General features: G+C 45.7%; 1 protein-coding gene across 2 annotated transcripts in view; it reads right to left on the reverse strand.

The window, feature by feature from the left end:
* The window catches only part of RUFY1 (RUN and FYVE domain containing 1), a 48,753-nt gene extending 30,681 nt beyond the window's left edge, over positions 1 to 18,072 (reverse strand). For both annotated transcript variants that reach the window (XM_080923174.1, XM_080923173.1), the window contains exons 1-6: positions 17,768 to 18,072; positions 8,647 to 8,820; positions 7,493 to 7,610; positions 6,756 to 6,857; positions 3,804 to 3,927; positions 980 to 1,041 (exon numbers count right to left, since the gene is read on the reverse strand). In XM_080923174.1, the coding sequence (XP_080779300.1) occupies positions 980 to 1,041; positions 3,804 to 3,927; positions 6,756 to 6,857; positions 7,493 to 7,610; positions 8,647 to 8,820; positions 17,768 to 18,071 (884 nt within the window). In that variant the 5' untranslated portion in view covers position 18,072. The remainder of the gene's footprint in view (positions 1 to 979; positions 1,042 to 3,803; positions 3,928 to 6,755; positions 6,858 to 7,492; positions 7,611 to 8,646; positions 8,821 to 17,767) is intronic.
* Between the last annotated feature and the right edge of the window lie 1,792 nt (positions 18,073 to 19,864).

Genomic DNA, 19,864 nt, shown 5'->3' on the forward strand with positions numbered 1-19,864 from the left:
TCCCGCACTGTATCAGTCCCACACTGTATCAGTCCCACACTGTTTCAGTCCTACACTGTATCAGTCCTGCACTGTATCAGTCCCACACTGTATCAGTCCCACACTGTTTCAGTCCCACACTGTGTGACCCTCATAAATGGCCATCGCACACTGCTTCATGCCACAGGGGCTGGGTTGGAGTTTGTTTTCCAGTTGCTATCTTTTTGCTTCTTTTACCTTTTGCTTTTTTCTTTACTTGATACTGCTCCTTGAGGTAACCATAGTAATGGCTTACTGACTGTCTTCCTCTGTGCATAAACTATCATATCTAGCTAATGTATATCATGCACTATATATGAACTTTTTTGGCTTATAAAAAAGGAATATATATGTTCCTTGGTATTATACTTTTCTCATTTCATCATCCTTTGGGCAAGTTTCTCTTAGTCCACTAGTCAAGTAGCTCAGAGTCGGTCCTGCAGTCAGTCAGTCCTGCATGTCTGCTACCCGTAAGCACCACAGGTGGCCTTCAACCACCCCCTACTGTAGAAAATCTCCAGATGTTTTGGATGGTCAATAAAATAAAGTTGGAGTCAGAGGTGACAGTTCAGTGGGAGGTACTTACCTGCAAGCATGTGACCCAAGCACACTTCCCAGAACCCACATAGAGGTGCTCAGGCAGCCAGCTTTGTCCTGACCTCTACAGGTGTGCTGTGGAATGTGCACCCACCCATATGCTACACCACACACTCACCACATGGCTTAGAAGGAAGTGACCATAGCAGCTTCCCAGGGTGAGGGGAGTGGGTTGCGTAGAGGCGAAGGAGATGTATAAAAGGGGAACTTGCACATGCATGCTCTAGTCTGAGTTCAACTCCTAAAACAGAGAGGATGCCACCAGACCCACCTCTGTAGACAAACTTATTCAACAAAGCTAAAATGGCAAAGCAAAACCAAGCCCCGGTCACCGAGCGAGGAGCTGCGAGCAGCACATACTCACTCTCGGCCGCTGTCGAGATCCTGCACATCCTTCAGGTAGAGGGAGAAGTCAATCACTCCGACCTGATTGAAGAAAGGGCACAGCTCAGGTCAAACACAGTGCTCACCCCACAAACCTTGGAACTTCAGGATGGTCACTCCACAACTGTGAGTGTGTCTAAAGGAGGAGCATGGTATTTATAAAGAGTGTCAAGGTTTGGGTGTACTAAGTAATTTTAGAGGGGAGGGAGAAAACACCAGACTTCTAGATTAAAGTGACAGTCTTATTTACCTGACACTTCTAAGTCCTTTGCACACCTGTCTTGTTCATTTGTTTGTTAATGTGACACAAGCTAGAGTTATCTGAGAAGAGGGAACACAGGCTTCTGTAGCCTGTGGGACATTTTCTTGATTGATATGGGAAGGCTGAGACCCTTGTAGGTGGAGCCACTGGGCATGTGCTCCTGGATGCTTATGAAAGGCTGATATGAACCAAACAATGACCAGTATGGCACCACAGACCTAAGGGTCCAGAGTGGCCCAGATACTGAACTTACAGTGACAGTAAGTGACAGCTCTCTAACTGAACTGAAGACCCACTCAGTGAGACAAAAACCATACCTGGTATTGGAAACCTAGCCATCTACCCAGAGCTAGTGAGGGCACGGAGCCCGGAGAGGAACAACCACCACTATAATCCATAACCACACTCTAAATATCCGTACGTGAACAGGTAAGTGTAGTCCTCACCCCCATCAAAAACTCCTCCTCTTTGCAACAGATGGAGATCATTACAGAAAATTACATCCACCCAAAATGTAGAGATGTGGAGCCCTGTCCCAATGGACACATTTACAATATACCTTGGCGTAGGGGTCAGAAGACAGGTTAGAAAGACTGTAGGAGTCAGAGAAGCAGGGACGTGATTTTGCCAGTGAGGTAGCCTCCTGGGAATGTCTGAAGCTACACCCATGAAGTCTCATCAGCATGACAGCCTAAACAGGAACTGAACAAGGACAGCCACATGAACTGTAGGCAACTAAGGGATGCTGAGAGCTGGAGTCAAACTTCCTCAGGGAAGAGCACACCACTTAGTTACCTAATACTGAGCAGTCAGCCCTGAGAATACACACACAGGTAACACTATGCAGACTGAGCAGGTTGCACTGATGTACTAAGAATACACATACACTGCATTTTTTTAAAGAAAGAAATGTAAACCTTTAAGGAAAGAACAAAACAAACAAGCAAAGATCCAGCTCTGTGTTCTACTAAGCTACGGTACAAACAGGAGAATGACTGTCTCCTGGCTCAGTCTGAGAGGGGATTCAATCCCAGAAGGAGTCAAAGGCCCACCGGAGACTCAGAACAGAAGCAGAGACTCATGATTCAGGAGTTAGGAAAAGAATATGACACAGTGACCAAGTAGGGCTCATTTGGGGGGACACAGAAACAGTACTGTTATGACAAAGCCATACATTAACTGCTGTGTTTGAGTTAAAAGCAGATGTCAACCAAACAGGAGAGCAATAGCATTCAACATTCACTTCTAATAAAACACAAAGTAAATTAGAAAACTAGAATAAAAGATTATATATATACCTCCTGGAGATCTCTATTTTTTTTTTTTTTAAAACAAAAGTCTCACTAAATGGTCCAGCCTGGCCTCAACCTTGCAATCCTCCTGCCCTGGTCTCCCATGTATCTGGCTTACAACTATGCCTATCTCAGAACGGTTCTTTCATTTTTTACATTTTTTTTGTGGATGTATGTGGATGTATGTAGGTGTGTGCATTCAGAGGCCCCAGGTTGGTGCTGGGTGTTCTGATTGTTTCTTTCAGCAGAGTGAAGCACTTTATTAAAGATATGTTAATACAGGCTCCAGCATACAGATTAGGAGAGAGGTGTTCAGGAGTCAGTCAATAAGGTGCCGCTGTGAGCTCACTTTTATTTAGAGAAGATCTCACTGTGTAACCCTTGCTGGCCTAGAACTCACTAGATCAGGCTCCCCTGGAACTTACAGAAAGAACTCTGCCTTTCCTCTGTGTCTCCAGTGCTGGTGTTAAAGGTATACATCATCAACCCTCAGCCTTCCTTCTTTTCTTTCTTTAAAAACGGAGACATTGTAATGTTTAGTTTCTTCCCTCCTTGTTTACAAATTATGTCTATGGGTGTACCTGCAGTGCCTACGGAAGCCAGCAGAGGGCGTTAGCTCTTCTGAAACTGGAGTGAGATGGCTGTTAGCCGCCATGTGGGTGCTGGGAACTAAGCCTGGATGCTCTGAAGGAGCAACTAGTGCTTTTTATTTAAAAATTTTATTTTCCAGATAGGAACTCACTTTGTGAGACCAGGCTAGCCTCAAACTCACAGAGATCCACCTGTCTGTCTTCCAGAGTGCTGATATTAAAAGCATGCTTCAGTATGCTCAGCTCACAGCCAGTGCTCTTAACCAATGACCCATCTCTCTAGTACTATCTCTTTTTGAGACATGGTTTCATGTATTCCAGACTGGCCTTGAACCTGCTGTGTTCTGAGGATGACCTTGAACTTCTGACCCTCTTGGCTCCAGAGTGCTGGGATTACAGGCATGAACCATCATGCCTAGTTTATGTGGTGCTAGGAACTTGTATATACTATGAAAGTACTACCAAAGGAGCCATGTCTGAGTCTTCCTTCCCCGGTCTTTCCCGAGACACCCTAGCTGCTTTCCCACCTCCCCAGCACAGCCAAATGTCCTAACCTCTACCAAAGGGCTCTTGCCTTTTGTCTTTTCCTTAGGCTCAGCACATGCCTGAAGATTTCATGCTGACCTGGTTCATTCTGCCAAAGCGGAAATTCCACGTTACCTGAGAGTCCAAGTCTTCTCCCTTTAGGCAGAGATTGGCGTCCAGAACGTTGAGCCCCACCAGCAGACCGACAATCACCATTCCTTCCTCCTCCAGCATTAAGGCCTCAGGTTCATAGAACTCACTGCAAGAGACTGCGTGTCAGGGAGCTGCTGGGAAATCCCTTACCTTACCCCAGCCCTCCTGCCTTTCCATTGCTAGGCTGCCGCCTGGCTTCCAGCCCTACCCTGAGCAGGGCCCTTGGGAGCTTCCTTTCTCCTATTGTGTCAAACGCCTCTTCTTGGCCTAAATGTTTCCCCAAAGCCTACATGGTCTCCTTGCGCCCCAGCTTGGCGCTGCTAAGAAGTTAGCAGTTGGGAAGGTAGAGAGGCCATGAGGCCACTGGAGGTGTGCTCTGAAGGTACATGGCCTTTGGCTTCCCCTTTCTCACTTGCTGGAAGTCAGCAGTTTTTATTCTATCTACCACATGCTTCCTGCAGGATATGAGGCCTTGCTCCAGGCACAAAGCAAAAAAACCAATTATGGACTGAAACCTCAGAAACCTGTGAGCCAGAGTTTTTCTTTTATATATGTGGTTGTGTGGGATCACGTGTGTGTGTGTGTGTGTGTGTGTGTGTGTGTGTGTGTGTGTGTGCATGACAGAGGTCAACTTCAGGTGCCTCAGGTGCTGGTCCCAGATGCCTGCTTTTTCATTTAATTTTTATCATTTTATTCTATGTGCATGTATGGGTGTTTTGTCTGCATGAAATAGCGCTTCCAAATCCAGCCTTTTCATTTGTGTGCTGGGGACGGAACCTCATGTCTGCACAATAAGCAGTTTATGTAGCTAGCCACTACTTTACCTCTTTGCTTTAAAATCTGCCTCTCTCGGGTGTTTTGTGACAGCAAGGGAAACCTGCAAAGCTGCCTAAAACAGGCTCCTCCATTGGGCGCTTCATCTCGGTCCTTCTCCCTACTCCTGAACACTGTCCTGTCATTCTCCTGTGTGTCCCTATCACAAAACCTGGCTCTCTGAAACATTAGGTCACTAGGACTGGCTGGTGAGGTGACAGTGACAAAGGCCCCTGCCACCAGCCTGACAACCTGAGTTGATCTCTGGAACCCACTGGATTGAAGGAGAGAATTGGGCAGGGTGTGGTGGGGCTCATCTTTAACCCCAGCACTTGGGAGAGGCAGAGGCAGGTGGATAACTGTGAGTTCAATGCCAACCTGGTCTACAGAGAGTTCCAGGACAGACAGGGCTACACAGAGAAATCTTGTTTCAGAGAGAGAGAGAGAGAGAGAGAGAGAGAGAGAGAGAGAGAGAACCGACTTCCTCATTCTCTTCTGACCCACACAGTGTGCCATGATATCTATAAAATTTACCCCCCAAAATAAGTAAGTTAATTTAAAAGGAAAGAAAAACCAAAAATTAAAACAAGCTATGTTCAACAATAAGAAAAATTTGGGTTTTGGCTGTGATGTAAAGGATATTTTTATCTGAACTAGACAAGAGAATTCACTCTAGAAATTTAATATATCTGTTATATAAATTTCAGTCTAGAGAAAATCTTTTTTATGACTACTTGTTTATAAACCACAAATATAAAGAATGAGTCAGTCATAAGTTTCAGTGATAGTCACTATTTAAGTTTTCACTAATGCTAACAAATATCCATTTTACATATGGCTATGAAATCTTCAGTTAGATAACATGTGTATGTTCTTTAAAAAGAAATTACGTGCCATACCATCACTAGTTCAAAAGTTATTTTACTCCTGTTATCATCCAGTCTAAGAAATACCATTTTATTGAAGCTTTTTGAATGGGCTGCCAGTTAGCAAATTATAAGTACTAATATTTTGGGAGAATTATCATCAGAATTTCAAAATGAAGTCCTGTGAGTTTCAGTCATAATGCTTCTGGGATACTAGGGTTCAATAAAGAAAACTTCAAACCAAATCTCAGAGCACAAGACTAGTAAGATTTTGATTTCAGCTATGAACATTCTATTTTCTTTATTTGACTATGACTTACAGACTATGCTGCAACTACAAATAGACAAATACAATGATGCAATACCTTAGGGGACGCTTGTTGTCTTTGATACCTTAGGGGACGCTTGTTGTCTATGATGCCTTAGGGGACACTTGTTGTCTATGATACCTTAGGGACTCTTGTTGTCTATGATACCTTAGGGACTCTTGTTGTCTATGATGCCTTAGGGGACGCTTGTTGTCTATGATGCCTTAGGGGACACTTGTTGTCTATGATACCTTAGGGACTCTTGTTGTCTATGATACCTTAGGGACTCTTGTTGTCTATGATGCCTTAGGGGACACTTGTTGTCTATGATACCTTAGGGGACGCTTGTTGTCTATGATACCTTAGTACATGCTTGTTGTCTATGATACCTTAGGTGATGCTTGTTGTCTATGATACCTTAGGGGACACTTGTTGTCTATGATACCTTAGGGGACGCTTGTTGTCTATGATACCTTAGGGGACGCTTGTTGTCTATGATGCCTTAGGGGACACTTGTTGTCTATGATGCCTTAGGGGACACTTGTTGTCTATGATGCCTTAGGGGACGCTTGTTGTCTATGATACCTTAGGGACTCTTGTTGTCTATGATGCCTTAGGGGACGCTTGTTGTCTATGATGCCTTAGGGGACACTTGTTGTCTATGATACCTTAGGGGACGCTTGTTGTCTATGATACCTTAGGGACTCTTGTTGTCTATGATACCTTAGTACATGCTTGTTGTCTATGATACCTTAGGTGATGCTTGTTGTCTATGATGCCTTAGCAGATGCTTGTTGTCTATGATACCTTAGGGGATGCTTGTTGTCTATGATACCTTAGGGGACACTTGTTGTCTATGATACCTTAGGGGATGCTTGTTGTCTATGATACCTTAGGGGATGCTTGTTGTCTATGATACCTTAGGGGATGCTTGTTGTCTATGATACCTTAGCAGATGCTTGTTGTCTATGAGCACTTTCAGATAATCTGCCAGTTTCTTTTGCATGAGAGCAAGATAAAGCCACGCTCTGCCTCTTCCCACAGCTGTCCTAGAATTCAAACAGAGAATCAGACCACCATGGCAGTAACACAGAATGAAATAATTACCTGTGGGAGGGATGCATGCATGCACACTCGCACACGCACACACACGCACACACACGTGCACGCACACACAAGTCACACTTCATTTAGGAGTTTTAGAGGTACTGTCTGGGCATAGAAAATAGTTACTCTACAACCTAGGTACTTTTTGAGTTTTGTATCACAGAAGTGTCTCATAACATTTCTGAAGCACAGGCTCATGTATGTAATTCATGTTTGTGGTGAAATACCATGTCACTGCGGTGGGGACACATTGAAGTTTCCCCGATTCCCGTGTTCCACCTGCTGTGGGTGCTAGAATCAAAGCTCCAGTCCTCTGCAGGTGCAGTAAGCACTCCTCACTGCTGAGCCCTGTCTGCAGTCAGTGTAAATGATGTGAACCATGTGGCAAGGGAAACCACTGTCTTCATAAAGAATGTAAGTATGAGGCCCAGAAAGGCTCAAGTCTCGCTCAAGGTCATGTGACTAATGAGCAGCACAGGCGACAGTCCACGTCAACCATGGTTCCTGTTACAGGGTGTTCCGAAGAGGCTAACATCAGAGAGGGGAAAGTAAACACTCAGGATGACTTCTTACTCACTTTAGTTCTGGAAGATTCCTGACACTGGTAGCGATGTCTGATGACTCAGGACAAAGTTTTTCCACCAGCTCCAAAGGACCAAAGAAAGACTTATTTTGGCCAATGAAACTCTTCTTGACTAAGAGGGGAAACATCAGTGAGAGTCATGAGAATGGCTTGCAGGTTCTCCTGAGGCCCACCGTCTTCCTTTCAAAAGTCAAATACAGCTACAAAGCTCCATCCACCGCCCTATGACCCTATGGTTGCAGAGCCCACAGAATAGCTCAGCACCACTTTCCTTCAGCTCATGGACTGAAATCTGCGAAACCCTGTCACCTCGTCCTGGTGTCAGCATCAATGCTGGACTCCTGATTGACACGGCCACTTCCAACCTCAACTGCCAAACTAACTTCATTGCTTTCCTAACGGCTTCATCTCCTTACCCTTAACATCTGCTCTCCATTGGGCTGGACGGGTTTGTTTGTTTAAGATGCAAACCGAGTCACATTGCTCCTGTAAACTCCACATTTACTAAGAAGAAAATACAGCTCCCTGTCATGGCCTCTAAGGCCCTGTCCACCTCCTGGTTCCCGTCTCCCATCCCACACTCCCTGGTCACCAAGTGTCTGCCTCAAGCCACACTGGTCCCACTCAGCCCGTTGGCACCTTTGTGTGTGTTTTGTGTTTTCTCCCTTCCCTTGTGCTAGGAATGCTGTCGGACAAATCTCCGAAGTGTTCTCTCTTCCTTAAGTCTCAGATCACATGTCAACCCCTCAAAAAAAGTTTTCTGGTCTCCATTCTCTACCACCATCTTTTTTTTTTTTTTTTTTTTTGCTTCCCTGAATTGGTGGCATTTCATAATTCTGTGTTTCTGCATTCACCGTCTTGGCCTTTAACTGTGAGTTACTAATGGTGCACCCGCAGTGTGGCAGGTTCAGCAAGGACTGAAATGACATGGGCTGGCAATGTAAAACATGGTGGATTTTAAGCCTTCCTATTAAAAAGTGCTATCAGAGAACTAAGAGTGGCCTCTGTGGCATGCCGTATCATTTCTACTGGACAGCGCCGTTCTAGAACACAGGGAACTTGTCTGTTCTGTGGGCTACTCTCCTCTCTACAACCACAACAACCACTAGCCAGGTCAAAGACTATGCTCCCACACATCCCAGGCTCACCTTTTAGCCCATGTTTGAGGCAATGTTCCATCACTACGAAGAACTGCTGCAAGGGGGCATGGTCTGCATCCAGACTGCGTCCCAGGCTAAGGGCAGACTGGAGCAAGACCTTAATGCTGAGTTTCATCATATGCATTAGGTTGGCGCGCTCCTCCATCATCTGGCCTTTGGAAGCTGTGGGCACATGAAAGGAAAGCTTCGTTAGTGGGCTGAGTGGGGTTTGGAGGTGACAGGGGTCAGAGTGGTGTGGCAGAGGGTCGGGGGCTTGCTCAGGGTGAGGACGCACTGGCGGGAGGATATCCGGGGTTCACAGTTAAGTCGCAGTCCATTTCTGCAGGCCACAGCTCCTGAGTGCGGGGGAGAGGGGCCCTAATATAGCCACAGAGACTGCCAGAAGCTCAGCAGCCTTCAAAGCCGCTCCTTGCGTTGCTAGGGGGCTGGTTCTAACAAGATTCGCCCCGATTGGTCTCTTCCTTGACCAATGATAAGGCGCAAAGTCTAGAGAGCCTTGACCAGCCCCCACCCCGCCCCTGACCATTTCTATTGGACGAAGCTCTGAGCCCTCCTATGGAGGAAAGTGGCTATTTTGTGCTATCTGTAGCTTTCTGGGGCTTACAGGGTTTCAGATGTCTTTCTGTCCCATTATCCGTGCCTGCAGAAAAGCGTCCCTCCTCCCTTTCCAGACTTTGAGCTTTCATCCACGACTTGTGGCTTTGTTTTGCAAACCCTTAAAAAGTTTGTTAGAGGGCTGGAGAGATGGCTAAGTGGTTAAGAGCACTGATTGCCCTTCTAGGGGTTCCGAGTTCAAGTCCCAACAACCACAAGGTGGCTCAGAGCCATCTGTAATGGGATCTGATGCCCTTCTTATGATGTGTCTGAAGACAGTCACAGTGTACTCATAATAAATAAATAAGTAAATCTTTTACGTTTTCCATTTCTACTCTATTATCTTGTAAAGTTGGAGAGTGAGTCTGTCTACCATTAGTATGGGACATCTAGGACAAGTGCTTACCAAATGTTTGCTCAAACCTAGGAAATGGCATCCCAGAGTTTAAAACACATAGACTCCGCCACTGGAGAGATTATTGGTTGTAAACATGTGCCACCCAGGCTCACAACCACCCGTATGTCCAGCTCCTGAGCATCCTATGAGGTTTTCTGGGTTGTGCAGAAACCTGCACACACCTTCCTCCCCCATACACGTTTTACCCCCTCCCAAGGACCATCCCCCAAAATACCTTAAGCCCCACCCACCCACCCTAAGGCTTCAAACTAAAAGTTCCCACAGGTGCACTAGCTGCCCAGCGGAGGAGGAGCTCCCTGGCCCCTTGGCCTGGGACAGCCTTCTATCTTGTCCTTTGGCACCTGAGATTCCAGTTTGTTTGCAGCTGTCTAGATCACTGAGGTCACACAACTTTTCATCATCTAGTGCCTCCTAGGTTTTTTAGTTTTTTTGGTTTTTCCCTTCTCGTTGATAATGTACATTCTGGATGTGAACGGTCATGGCTCCTGGGTATGGTTGAGAAGGTTTTTTATTGCAGGTATGAGACTGAAAAGCCAGAGGCATCTGGAAGAGTCCAGACGGTATGGGCAGCGGGAGAGCGCTGCCCTGGGGAAGAAGAGTGTGTGCAAACGGATGCGGAGAGACGCAGAGGACCAAGAGGGGAGCTAAGCGGAAAGCCAATAGTTCTTAGCCAAAATGGCTGAGTTATATAGGAAAGAGAAGCTGGGGTGGGAACAGAAGGTGGGGGTGGGCACTGCGGAGGTTTAGGTTTGGGCGCGGGGTATGCCAGTCAGAATTACTAGGTAGCAGACACTTCTGAATGGAAAATGAGGGAGCTTAGGGGCTAGAAGAGACCTTATCATGCTGATAGGCACCACAGACAAAGGTCAGTGGAGAAGCCATTTGTCCTTTTTGCCAGAGATAAGGAGAATGACTCCTTTTAGGAAGTGTGACCGACCTTCTTAAATCTTGAGGGAATGACTGGCTTTTTGTTTTAAATGCCAGACTTTGGAGAGAGGAATTTCTAGGTATTTAATACCTAAACACAAACACACACACACACACACACACAATAGTTAAATCTAAAAGAAGATGGATTTACAATTCTGAGTTTACAATGAAGGTTATTAAGACTGCATGGGGCTAACATTTCTAAATTCTCTCAATCCGGGAGAGGTGCTGGGTCCTGCTGTTCAACATTTCCTCTTGGCTGTGGGGAGGAGAAAGTGGGTTAAGTGCTGAGTTTGATAGGAGTGGTAAAAGTTATTTTTATCTATTGGGAAAACCTATTAATTAAATGTTTACATTTTAAAGAAATAGATTAGAAAAAGTTGTAAAACTTAAGGGAAAAATAATAGAAAGGAGAACTTCTTCAAGAAAAAACCATGAATATATCATAGTCATAGAAAGTTTATGAAAAGTATTTATTTATTTTGATTTTTCGAGACAGGGTTTCTCTGTGTAGCTTTGGGCTGTCTTGGAGCTCTCTCTGTAGACCAGGCTAGCCTTGAACTCAGTGATCAGACTGCCTCTGCCTCCTGAGTGCTGGAACTAAAGACATGCAACAGCACACCAGGCCCCTGAGGTCTGTCGGCGCCCTCCTTGTGAGGCTGTGGGTTCCTGTGCATTCTTGCTTTGCTTTATAAAGGCAAGTGATCCCTGAGCCTACAGCTCCTCTCAGCGCAGTGACGTCATGGAAAAAAGGCTGCACTGACAAAAGAGTAATGAAATGAGAAACATTTAAATCATTTCAAGTTTTCTGCGTCACACAAGGTGTGTGTGTAAATGGACGACTAACAGGTATGGTTACCATTTGGTAAGTCTTGGTGAAATAGTTTTGATATTTCTCAGAAGTAGAGACATTTCTTCCTTTCTTTTTCTTTTTTTTTAAAGCATTTAAAAAGCTTATTTTTATACTATGTGTGTATGGGGATTTTGCCTGCGTGTATGCATGTTATCATATGTGTGCCTGGTGCCCACGGAGGCCAAAACAGTGTGTCTCATATGCTTGGATTAGAGTTACAGATGGTCGTAAGCCTCCATGTGATGCCGAGAATCAAGCTTGAGTCCTCCGAAAGAACAGCCAGTATCCTTAGCCACGGAGCCATCTCTCCAGCCCACAATTTTAGGTTTAAAGTCAGTACCTGGCCCAGCATGCTAAAGTGGCTCAGCTTGTTAAATGTCTGTTGCCAAGCTCAAAGACCTGAGTTCTATCCCTAGGGCCCAAATGTTGGAAGGAGAAAACCAACTCCTGCAAGTTATCCTCTGTCATACAAGCAGTGTGGCCAGCACATACAAGTACAGGGATGCACAAAAATTGAAAACAGATAAAAGACAACATGACCTTGAATTTCTGATCCTTTTGCTTCATCTTGTAAGTGCTGAGATTACAGACACATGCTTCCATGCCCACTTACTTTGTGTTGGGTACTTAACCCAAAGTCTGGTGCATATAAGGCAAGCACTCTGCCACTGAGCTATAGCCACAGCTGCATGCTCCACTATTATCCCCAGCTGCATGCTCCACTATTATCCCCAGCTGCATGCTCCATACCCAGGTTGAACGGTGCACTAATATGGGGTAGTGTTTACGACGCTGAACTGCCAGCACGAACAATCCTAGGCTATGTTGATTTTCAGACATTTTCTGTGTTTGTTTTGACAGCTCACTTAATCACTAAAGTGAAGGGAAAAGCTAGGTTGTGTCACTTAAAAAGAACTGCACCAGATATGTATAGAGGTGTTCTGACACACGGAAGATGGGTGTGGTGGCATGTTCCTGAATCCCAGCACTTGGCGTCAGAGACTGAAACCAGTCTTGTCTATATAGCAACTTTGAGGCCAGATTGGACCACGAAAGACTGTCTCAAAACCCAAGCAAGCAAGCAAGCAAGCAAACAAACAAACAAACAAACAAACAAAAATTGTGGATAAGAACAGGCGGTCACAGTTCCCACCATGACCAGATGAGACAGACACAAGGAGGGACCTCCCCGCAGACAGCCTGCCAGTGTGCTACCAGTTTTGTCTCAACTCCTGGCTCAGCAAGCCTCTTCCCAAGCTTGTGAGTAGCCGAATCTCCAGGCCTATCTAAAAAACTGAAGTAAAGACTGCCTTCATCTTTCAGGAAGTTTCACTCTAAAAAGCAAGATATGCTGTTATGGATATCCAGTGTATCTGAAAGCACCATACGGAGGGGAAAGCTAGTGAGCTATGTGCAAGGAAAGATTCAACAGTACACATGGGCACTCATGCACACATGCATGTGTAAGAAAATGTCGCCAAGTAAAACAAGACAACTATGCACCTGGGCTCATGTGGGATATTTTAAAACACAGATCAAAACATGCTGAAACATTCCACAGAAGCTTCTTTTTCTTTCTTTCCTCTCTCTCTCTCTCTCTCTCTCTCCTCTCTGTGTGTATCTGTCTCTGTGTATATCTGCTTTCTCTATCTCTCTGTCTCTCTGTGTCTCTCTCTCTGTATCTCTCTCTGTCTCTGTGTGTCTGTCTCTGTCTCTGTATCTCTCTGTCTCTCTATGTATCTGTCTCTTTCTCACACCCCTCTCACTGTCATTCATTAAATCAGTCAAAAATGTAATAAAATGGATGGAAATAATAGTAACTACCACACAATTCATAAAACCTATGTAAAATTTGGGCCTGGAACAAAATACCAATGTCAGCCTTCCTTTCTCATAGATTGATGAGTGACAGTTGCCTCCTCAGTGGCTTGACTAGTGGGCTGTGGTTCCACCCTGCCCTGGAATTCAGTGGGTATTGGTCCCTGCCCTTCCTGGCCACTCCGGCTACAGTGGAGCTGAGGAGTGCTGTTAGGGAGAAGATTCAGCGTTTTAAAGAAGACAGACAGGGATCTCATCTGAGCTTGGCTCCAGGTGCCCCTGCTCCTTGGTCTCAGCATGCTTCATTTATGAAACACAAATCCAGAGCTGGAGAGTTGATTCAGTAATTAAGAGCGTGCACTACTTCTTCCAGAGGATCTGAGTTTGGTTCCAAGCACCCATATCAGGCAGCTCATTCCAGCTCCAGGGTATCTGCTGCCCCTTCTGGACTCTGCAAGCACCTACACATATAACAAGAGTGTAAATTCACCCAAGCACACAAATAACACAATAATCACTTATCCGCCTGCCAGAAATCCAAGGAAAAATTATTATTGTGTTGGGGGGGGGGGCAGGAGCCTCACTCTGTAGGCCAAACTAGTCTCAAACTTACGGTAAATTTTCTGCCTCAGTCTCTCTAGTGCTAGGATTAGAGGTATGAGCCACAATGCCTCATTGAAAAAAATTATCATCAATTCCAAGCATGGGGCTTCTGCAAGCCTTGCCTTTGGATCACAGCGGCTGCAGGGGCGTACCTATGAAGCCAGCCCCATGACTATCAGGCTTCCTGTGGAGACTGAGTAAAATGAGGGTGATGGTGTGAGCAAAGACCTAACACAGAATAAAGTGCTGTCTACACTTTATGCTGTTTCCCTGAAAGGAAAACAGATACATTCTTGTTCATCAGACAGTTATTGATCATCTGTGATTCCGAGAGGCATGGGCGCATTTTCCCCACAACGAGCAGTATGATTAATGTAAAGTGCTTCTGTCAGTGATTGATAAAATACAAGACTGCAACGGAACCGAATCTCCGAGGTCTGTGACCCTCAGAGCTGCTGCATTGCATTCTTCATGGGCCACGGGACAGCCATGTGAACAAGCCTTTCACACTGCTGGAGGTGCAGAGTGGTCCCCACACAGTCGTGGAGAGATGAGAATCTGGTAGGGATAAGTTGTAGTTACTGGCCTGTGTGCTCACCCTATTTTATCACTCACCCTTTTTGTCATTACTGCAGTAGGTCCTCCTTCCACATTTAAAAACGTTAACTGAAAAGTGATGGACCAACTGGACTTCATCTCAAGATTATAAACCACCAGCACTGCTCGGGGGTAGTGCGCACACCTTTAGCCCCAGCATTCAGGAGGCAGAGGCATATGGAGCTCTGTGAGTTTAAGGCCCACCTACTCTACAAAGTGAGTTCCAGGACAGCCAAGGCTGATACACAGAGAAACACTTTCTCAACAAAACCAAATACCAAACCAAACTCAAAACAAACAACCCACCCACCCAAAAGGTTAAAAGCCATTTTGTTACAAGGTCAAAGTAAGTTCATTCCTGCTTTCTGTAAAATTTGGGTTTGACTATGTCTTGACCCCTTTGATGTGTTCCATACCTTAACTTCCACCTTAATTAGATAGGATGTTCTGACAAAGAATTATGAGGTGTCCTGTCACTTTTCTATGTAACCAAAAAACCCTCGGAGCCCCTTGAGCCCGCTGCTTTCTGGATCTCACTTTCTCCGATGTTTGATGCTATTTTCAAAAAGCCCACCTATCCCTGTCTGACAGAAAATAGGGCTTGCATAATCTGACCAAAGAATTTGGATAATGGTCTTTATTCTCCTTCTGTGAGATTAACAAATGTTAGCGCTGTGTGTGTGTGTGTGTGTGTGTGTGTGTGTGTGTGTGTGTGTGGTATGTTCTAGAAGAAGGCACTGTAAACAGGTGATGGCTCTATGTGTACTGTTTCCTGAAGATTTTCCAATAGGACAAGAAGTAATCACAATCCTGACAGAGGCCTGAGCTAATGTATCTTAGTTAGAATACATGTCTATATACATACATACTTTATTTAGTGAGTTGGGAGGGGTGCTTGCACATGTCATGGTACACATGTGGTGATCAGAGCTCAGTTTCTGAGACTCAGTTCTCCTCTCCCATGTGGGCCTTCACATGGAGGCAAACACTTTTACCCCTGGGCCATTTGTCAACATATATTTATATTTAGTAGATTCAACAGTAATTGTACAAATTTAAGGGGTACAGTGTGATATTTTAGCCTATGGCTATAACATGTATTGATCACCAGGGCAACTGGCATACCTACCACCTCAGTTTTCCTTGCCCTAGGGGAGGGAAGGTGTGGAAAATCTCCATTAGCTGTTAGAAAATAATTCAATAGTTGTGGATCTTAGCTTTTCTAGTACAGTACAGATCTTCAGAAACATTCCGCCCACCCAGGTCTACCCTGAATTCACTAACCTGCCTCTTCCCATCACTACCCAGAACTGCCTGAGATTTGGGAACTATTGTTGATTCTCTGTATCTTTGCTCTGAGCCAACAGGTTTAAGTAAGAAACTAAAACCAAAACAATTTTAAACAGAAAAAGGATAAAATATGGACTGACAAGAAACTATTTTTGTATAGGTACATAATGTGTGTATGTTTCAAGTGTGTATGTGTATAAGAGTCAAAAACTAAAATCCAGGGCTAGTGAGATGGCTCAGTCAGTAAAGACATTTGCTGACAAGCCTGGTGATTTGAGTTCTAACCCTGGAAATATCATGGCACAGGAAGAGAATGGATTCCTGAAAGGCATCCTCCAACTTTCACAGGCACACAACGGCATGCATAGTGACATCTTCATCGTCATCTTTATCGTCATCACCATCATCATCACCATCATCATTACCATTACCACCATCACCATCATCATCACCATCCTTATCACCATCATCATGGATAGAGAGATGAAACTTGAAGACCTAAGTTTAGATTCCTGGCATTAAAAACTGGGCATGACAACATTTGTTAGTATCCCCAGTGCTGGGAAAGCAGAGACAGGAGAATACCTGGGTCTTGTTGGACAGTGTAGCCAAGTGGTGAGCTCCAGGCTTAGTGAGAGACCTTGTCTCAAACATAAGGTAGATTAAACACAGTTGAGGAAGACCATCAACATTGACCTCTGGTCTTCAAGTACAAACATATGTGAACCCATACACACACACAAAAGTAAAGGTTATAAAAATAACCAAGATGGCCAGGCAGTGGCGGTGCACATTTTAAATTCTAGCACTCAGGAGCAGAGGCAGGAGGATCTCTGAGTTTGAGGTCAGCCTGCTCTACAGAGTTAGTTCTAAGACAACCAGGACTACTTAGAGAATCCCTGTCTCAAAGCAAACAAACAAACAAAAAACCCCTCAAAACAAAACAAAATAAGCCAAAATGAAAACAAACCAAAACCAAACCCCAAAAACAAGGTTAATTCATTACCAGGGAAAGAAGCCTTTTTGTTGTTTTTGTTGTGATTCTGTTTAAACTCTGGGTAATAAAGTCTATTGTGTGCACGTGATGCCCCAGGCAATTAGTCAACACTCTTTACCACAGCCACTTGAGGTCCGCATAGTCCAGTCACAGTAAGTGCTGAGCCATGAGATACATGCTTATTTATTTATTTGACTATTTATTTAGAGGCAGGGGCTCACTACGTGCGCCAGGCCGGTCTCAAACCCTCAGAGCTCCACATGCCTTTGACTCCTAAGTGCTGGTTGGTATTAAAGGCACGCACCACAAGGCCCAGCACCTTGGCTGGCTGGCTTTTATATTGTAATTTTAGATGTTTAGAAACAGAACCACCACCTCATTATAATTAGCACAGTTCAGAGTACGTAATTAACACGCTGTGCAGGAAGTATGCACCTGAATCACCAAGCTCTCAGCCCTCAAAAATAAACAATCATTTGTTTTATTGTTTCTTACTGGTATGCTGAAATTCTAATCTAGATCATAAGAGCTGAACCGGATTGTACAAGATAATTGATTAAAATTTTGTTTTAAATCCCCATTTTTATAGGTTGAGAAATGCGAGTAGGAGGGGTGACGGGTTGTCATTGTTCCCCAGGGGGTTAGTGGCGGAGAATAAAAGGAACCAAAACCACCAGACTCTGACTAGCTGCTCTCACGAACTTTGGAATACGCTGTCGACCCCAGCTGCAGGTGCACATCGGGCTGGCCGCCGAGATTATTAACTAGGGACCCGCACCGGACTTTATTTCTCAAGTATGCAAAATATGAACACAGATGACCTTCCGTCTAAGCCTCTAAGCTAAACCTGTTTAAAGTCAACCCGTGACCTCGACGCCGCCACGGTTCTGAGGTTCACAGAGACAAACACAAGGTGGGAGGGCGACACCGGCCTCAGTCGCCCTGTCCCGCGCTTCTCCTGCTGGGTCACACCAACTGCAGAGCCCCGGGCCGCCGGACCCCAGCCTACCTGCGCGCTCCCCGCCGCCGCCGCCGTCCCCCAGCCCCGCGGCCGCGCGCAGCGCGCTGCCGCAGCTCGCAGACAGGTTCCCGGTGGCTCTGCGCGCCAGCGTCAGGATGGGCGCCGACCAGCTGTCGGCCGCCCGAGTTCGCGACGCTCCCCGCAGCTCGCCGGGGCTCGGCAGCTGGCTCCGGTCCACGATCTCGAACTCTTCCCCGGACTCTAGGCCTGCTTGGGGTTCGGGCTCCGGCCGGGGCTCGGCCTCCGGCTCCGAATCCTGCCCCGCCCGGCCGCAGTCTCCGCGGGCGGCCATGTTGGCCGGTCACGTGAGCCGCCGCGGGCCCGGGCCGCCGGCCTTGTGCTGCTCGCCCGGGCGGCTTCCCTCCCTGCTCCCGCTCGCCTGGGCTTGCTTTTCTTGTCCAGCACTCGGGGGAAATACGGTTCCTAACCGCGGGGGATCCCAGGCCGGGAGTACTTGGAAGTTACCTTTAGACTTTCTACTTCCCACGACCGGGAATGCGCCTTATTTTGACGTTTTGCGACCCAGCTTCCCCCTTTTAAACAACTTCCCCTCTTAAGTTGTGGTGCTGGTTCGCGCTTTTAATCTTAGCACTAGTTCAAGATCACCCTAGTTTACATAACCAGTTCCAATCCAGCCAGGGCTAGGCAATAAGATTCTGTCTCAATAAAACAAAACAAAACAAAATGTCGTGGTAGATTGTTAGAAAAAAGATAGGCAGGCAGATCTCTGAGGACAGCCAGAGCTACACAGAGAAATCACGTCTCAACCCAGTCCCTCTCACCTCCCAATAGGCCACTTGGCAAGGGTGTGCTTAACCACTTTTTTGGGGGGGAAATGGCAGTTCTGGGAATTAAAGTTTGTGTCTTACACATGCTAATCAAGACCTCTACTAGTGTGCTTCACCCAACCCCCAACACACACACACAACCCACAGGACCCTTGAATTTGTGATCCTCCTGTCTCCATCTCCCAAGTGTTTCTGACACCACACACCATGCTAGGCAGGCGTGCTACTGACAGAAAACTCCGTTCCCAGTCAGAATCTCAGTGTGTGGCTCAGGCTGACATAGAACTCAGTAATATAGCACAACCTGGCCTTGAACTCCTGGTGATCATCCTGCCTCTGCCTCCTGAGTACAGGGATTAAATGTGTGCCTCACCATGTCAACTCGTCTACTATTTTGGACTTTTTCGTCTTCCTCAGCATTCTTCAGAACAGGCTATAAAAGAACTGCCAAAGAAACTAGGGCAGATGAGTCAGAGGTGTGTGTGTGTGGTGGTGGGGCTTTTTCTTTTAAATCAGATGAATCTGAACGACGGCCTGGCAGGCAAGATCCACCGTGGTGGACTGGAAATGAGCTCTGGATTCTGCTCTTAATTAAGTGTGATAGGAATTGAACCAACCTCATTACTTAATGGGATTTCACAATAAGGAGACACGGCACACAGCCTACCTTGTGATTATTGTCTCTGCTTTCAAACTCTGGCCAGCATGAGTCACGATACAGAGATGTGGTTATTTAAGCCTATTTTCTTACTAGGAATGGAAGGGAATTTGGCCAGATTGGGATGTGACTGTCAGGAGAATTTAACAATTTGCAAATTGGAATTTAACAACTTGGACCATGTCAAACCACAGAACTCTTAGTGTTTAAAATTATTACAGTGTTGTTCAGGCCAGGTGTGGTGGCACACACTTTTAATCCCAGCACTTGGGAGGAGAGGCAGGTTTATTTTGTGAGTTCAAGACCACTCTAGTTTACACAACCAGTTCCAACCCAGCCAAGGCTGGGCAGTAAGATTCTGTCTCAATAAAACAAAACAAAACAAAATGTTGTGGTAGATTGTTAGAAATCAAATACTTTCACCTAAAATCTGGATTTTAGTCCTTTCCAATCATTGAAAGATTGGACAACTTAGCATGCTTCCTGGGCTGGAGAGATGGCTCAGTGGTTAAGAGCACTGACTGCACTTCCAGAGGTCCTGAGTTCAATTTCAAGGAACCACAAGGTGGCTCACAACCATCTGTAATGGGATCTGATGCCCTCTTCTGGTGAGTCTGAAGATAATATACACAAAGTAAA

Source organism: Micromys minutus (genome assembly GCF_963924665.1).
Source record: "Micromys minutus genome assembly, chromosome: 10".
NCBI lineage: Eukaryota > Metazoa > Chordata > Mammalia > Rodentia > Muridae > Micromys > Micromys minutus.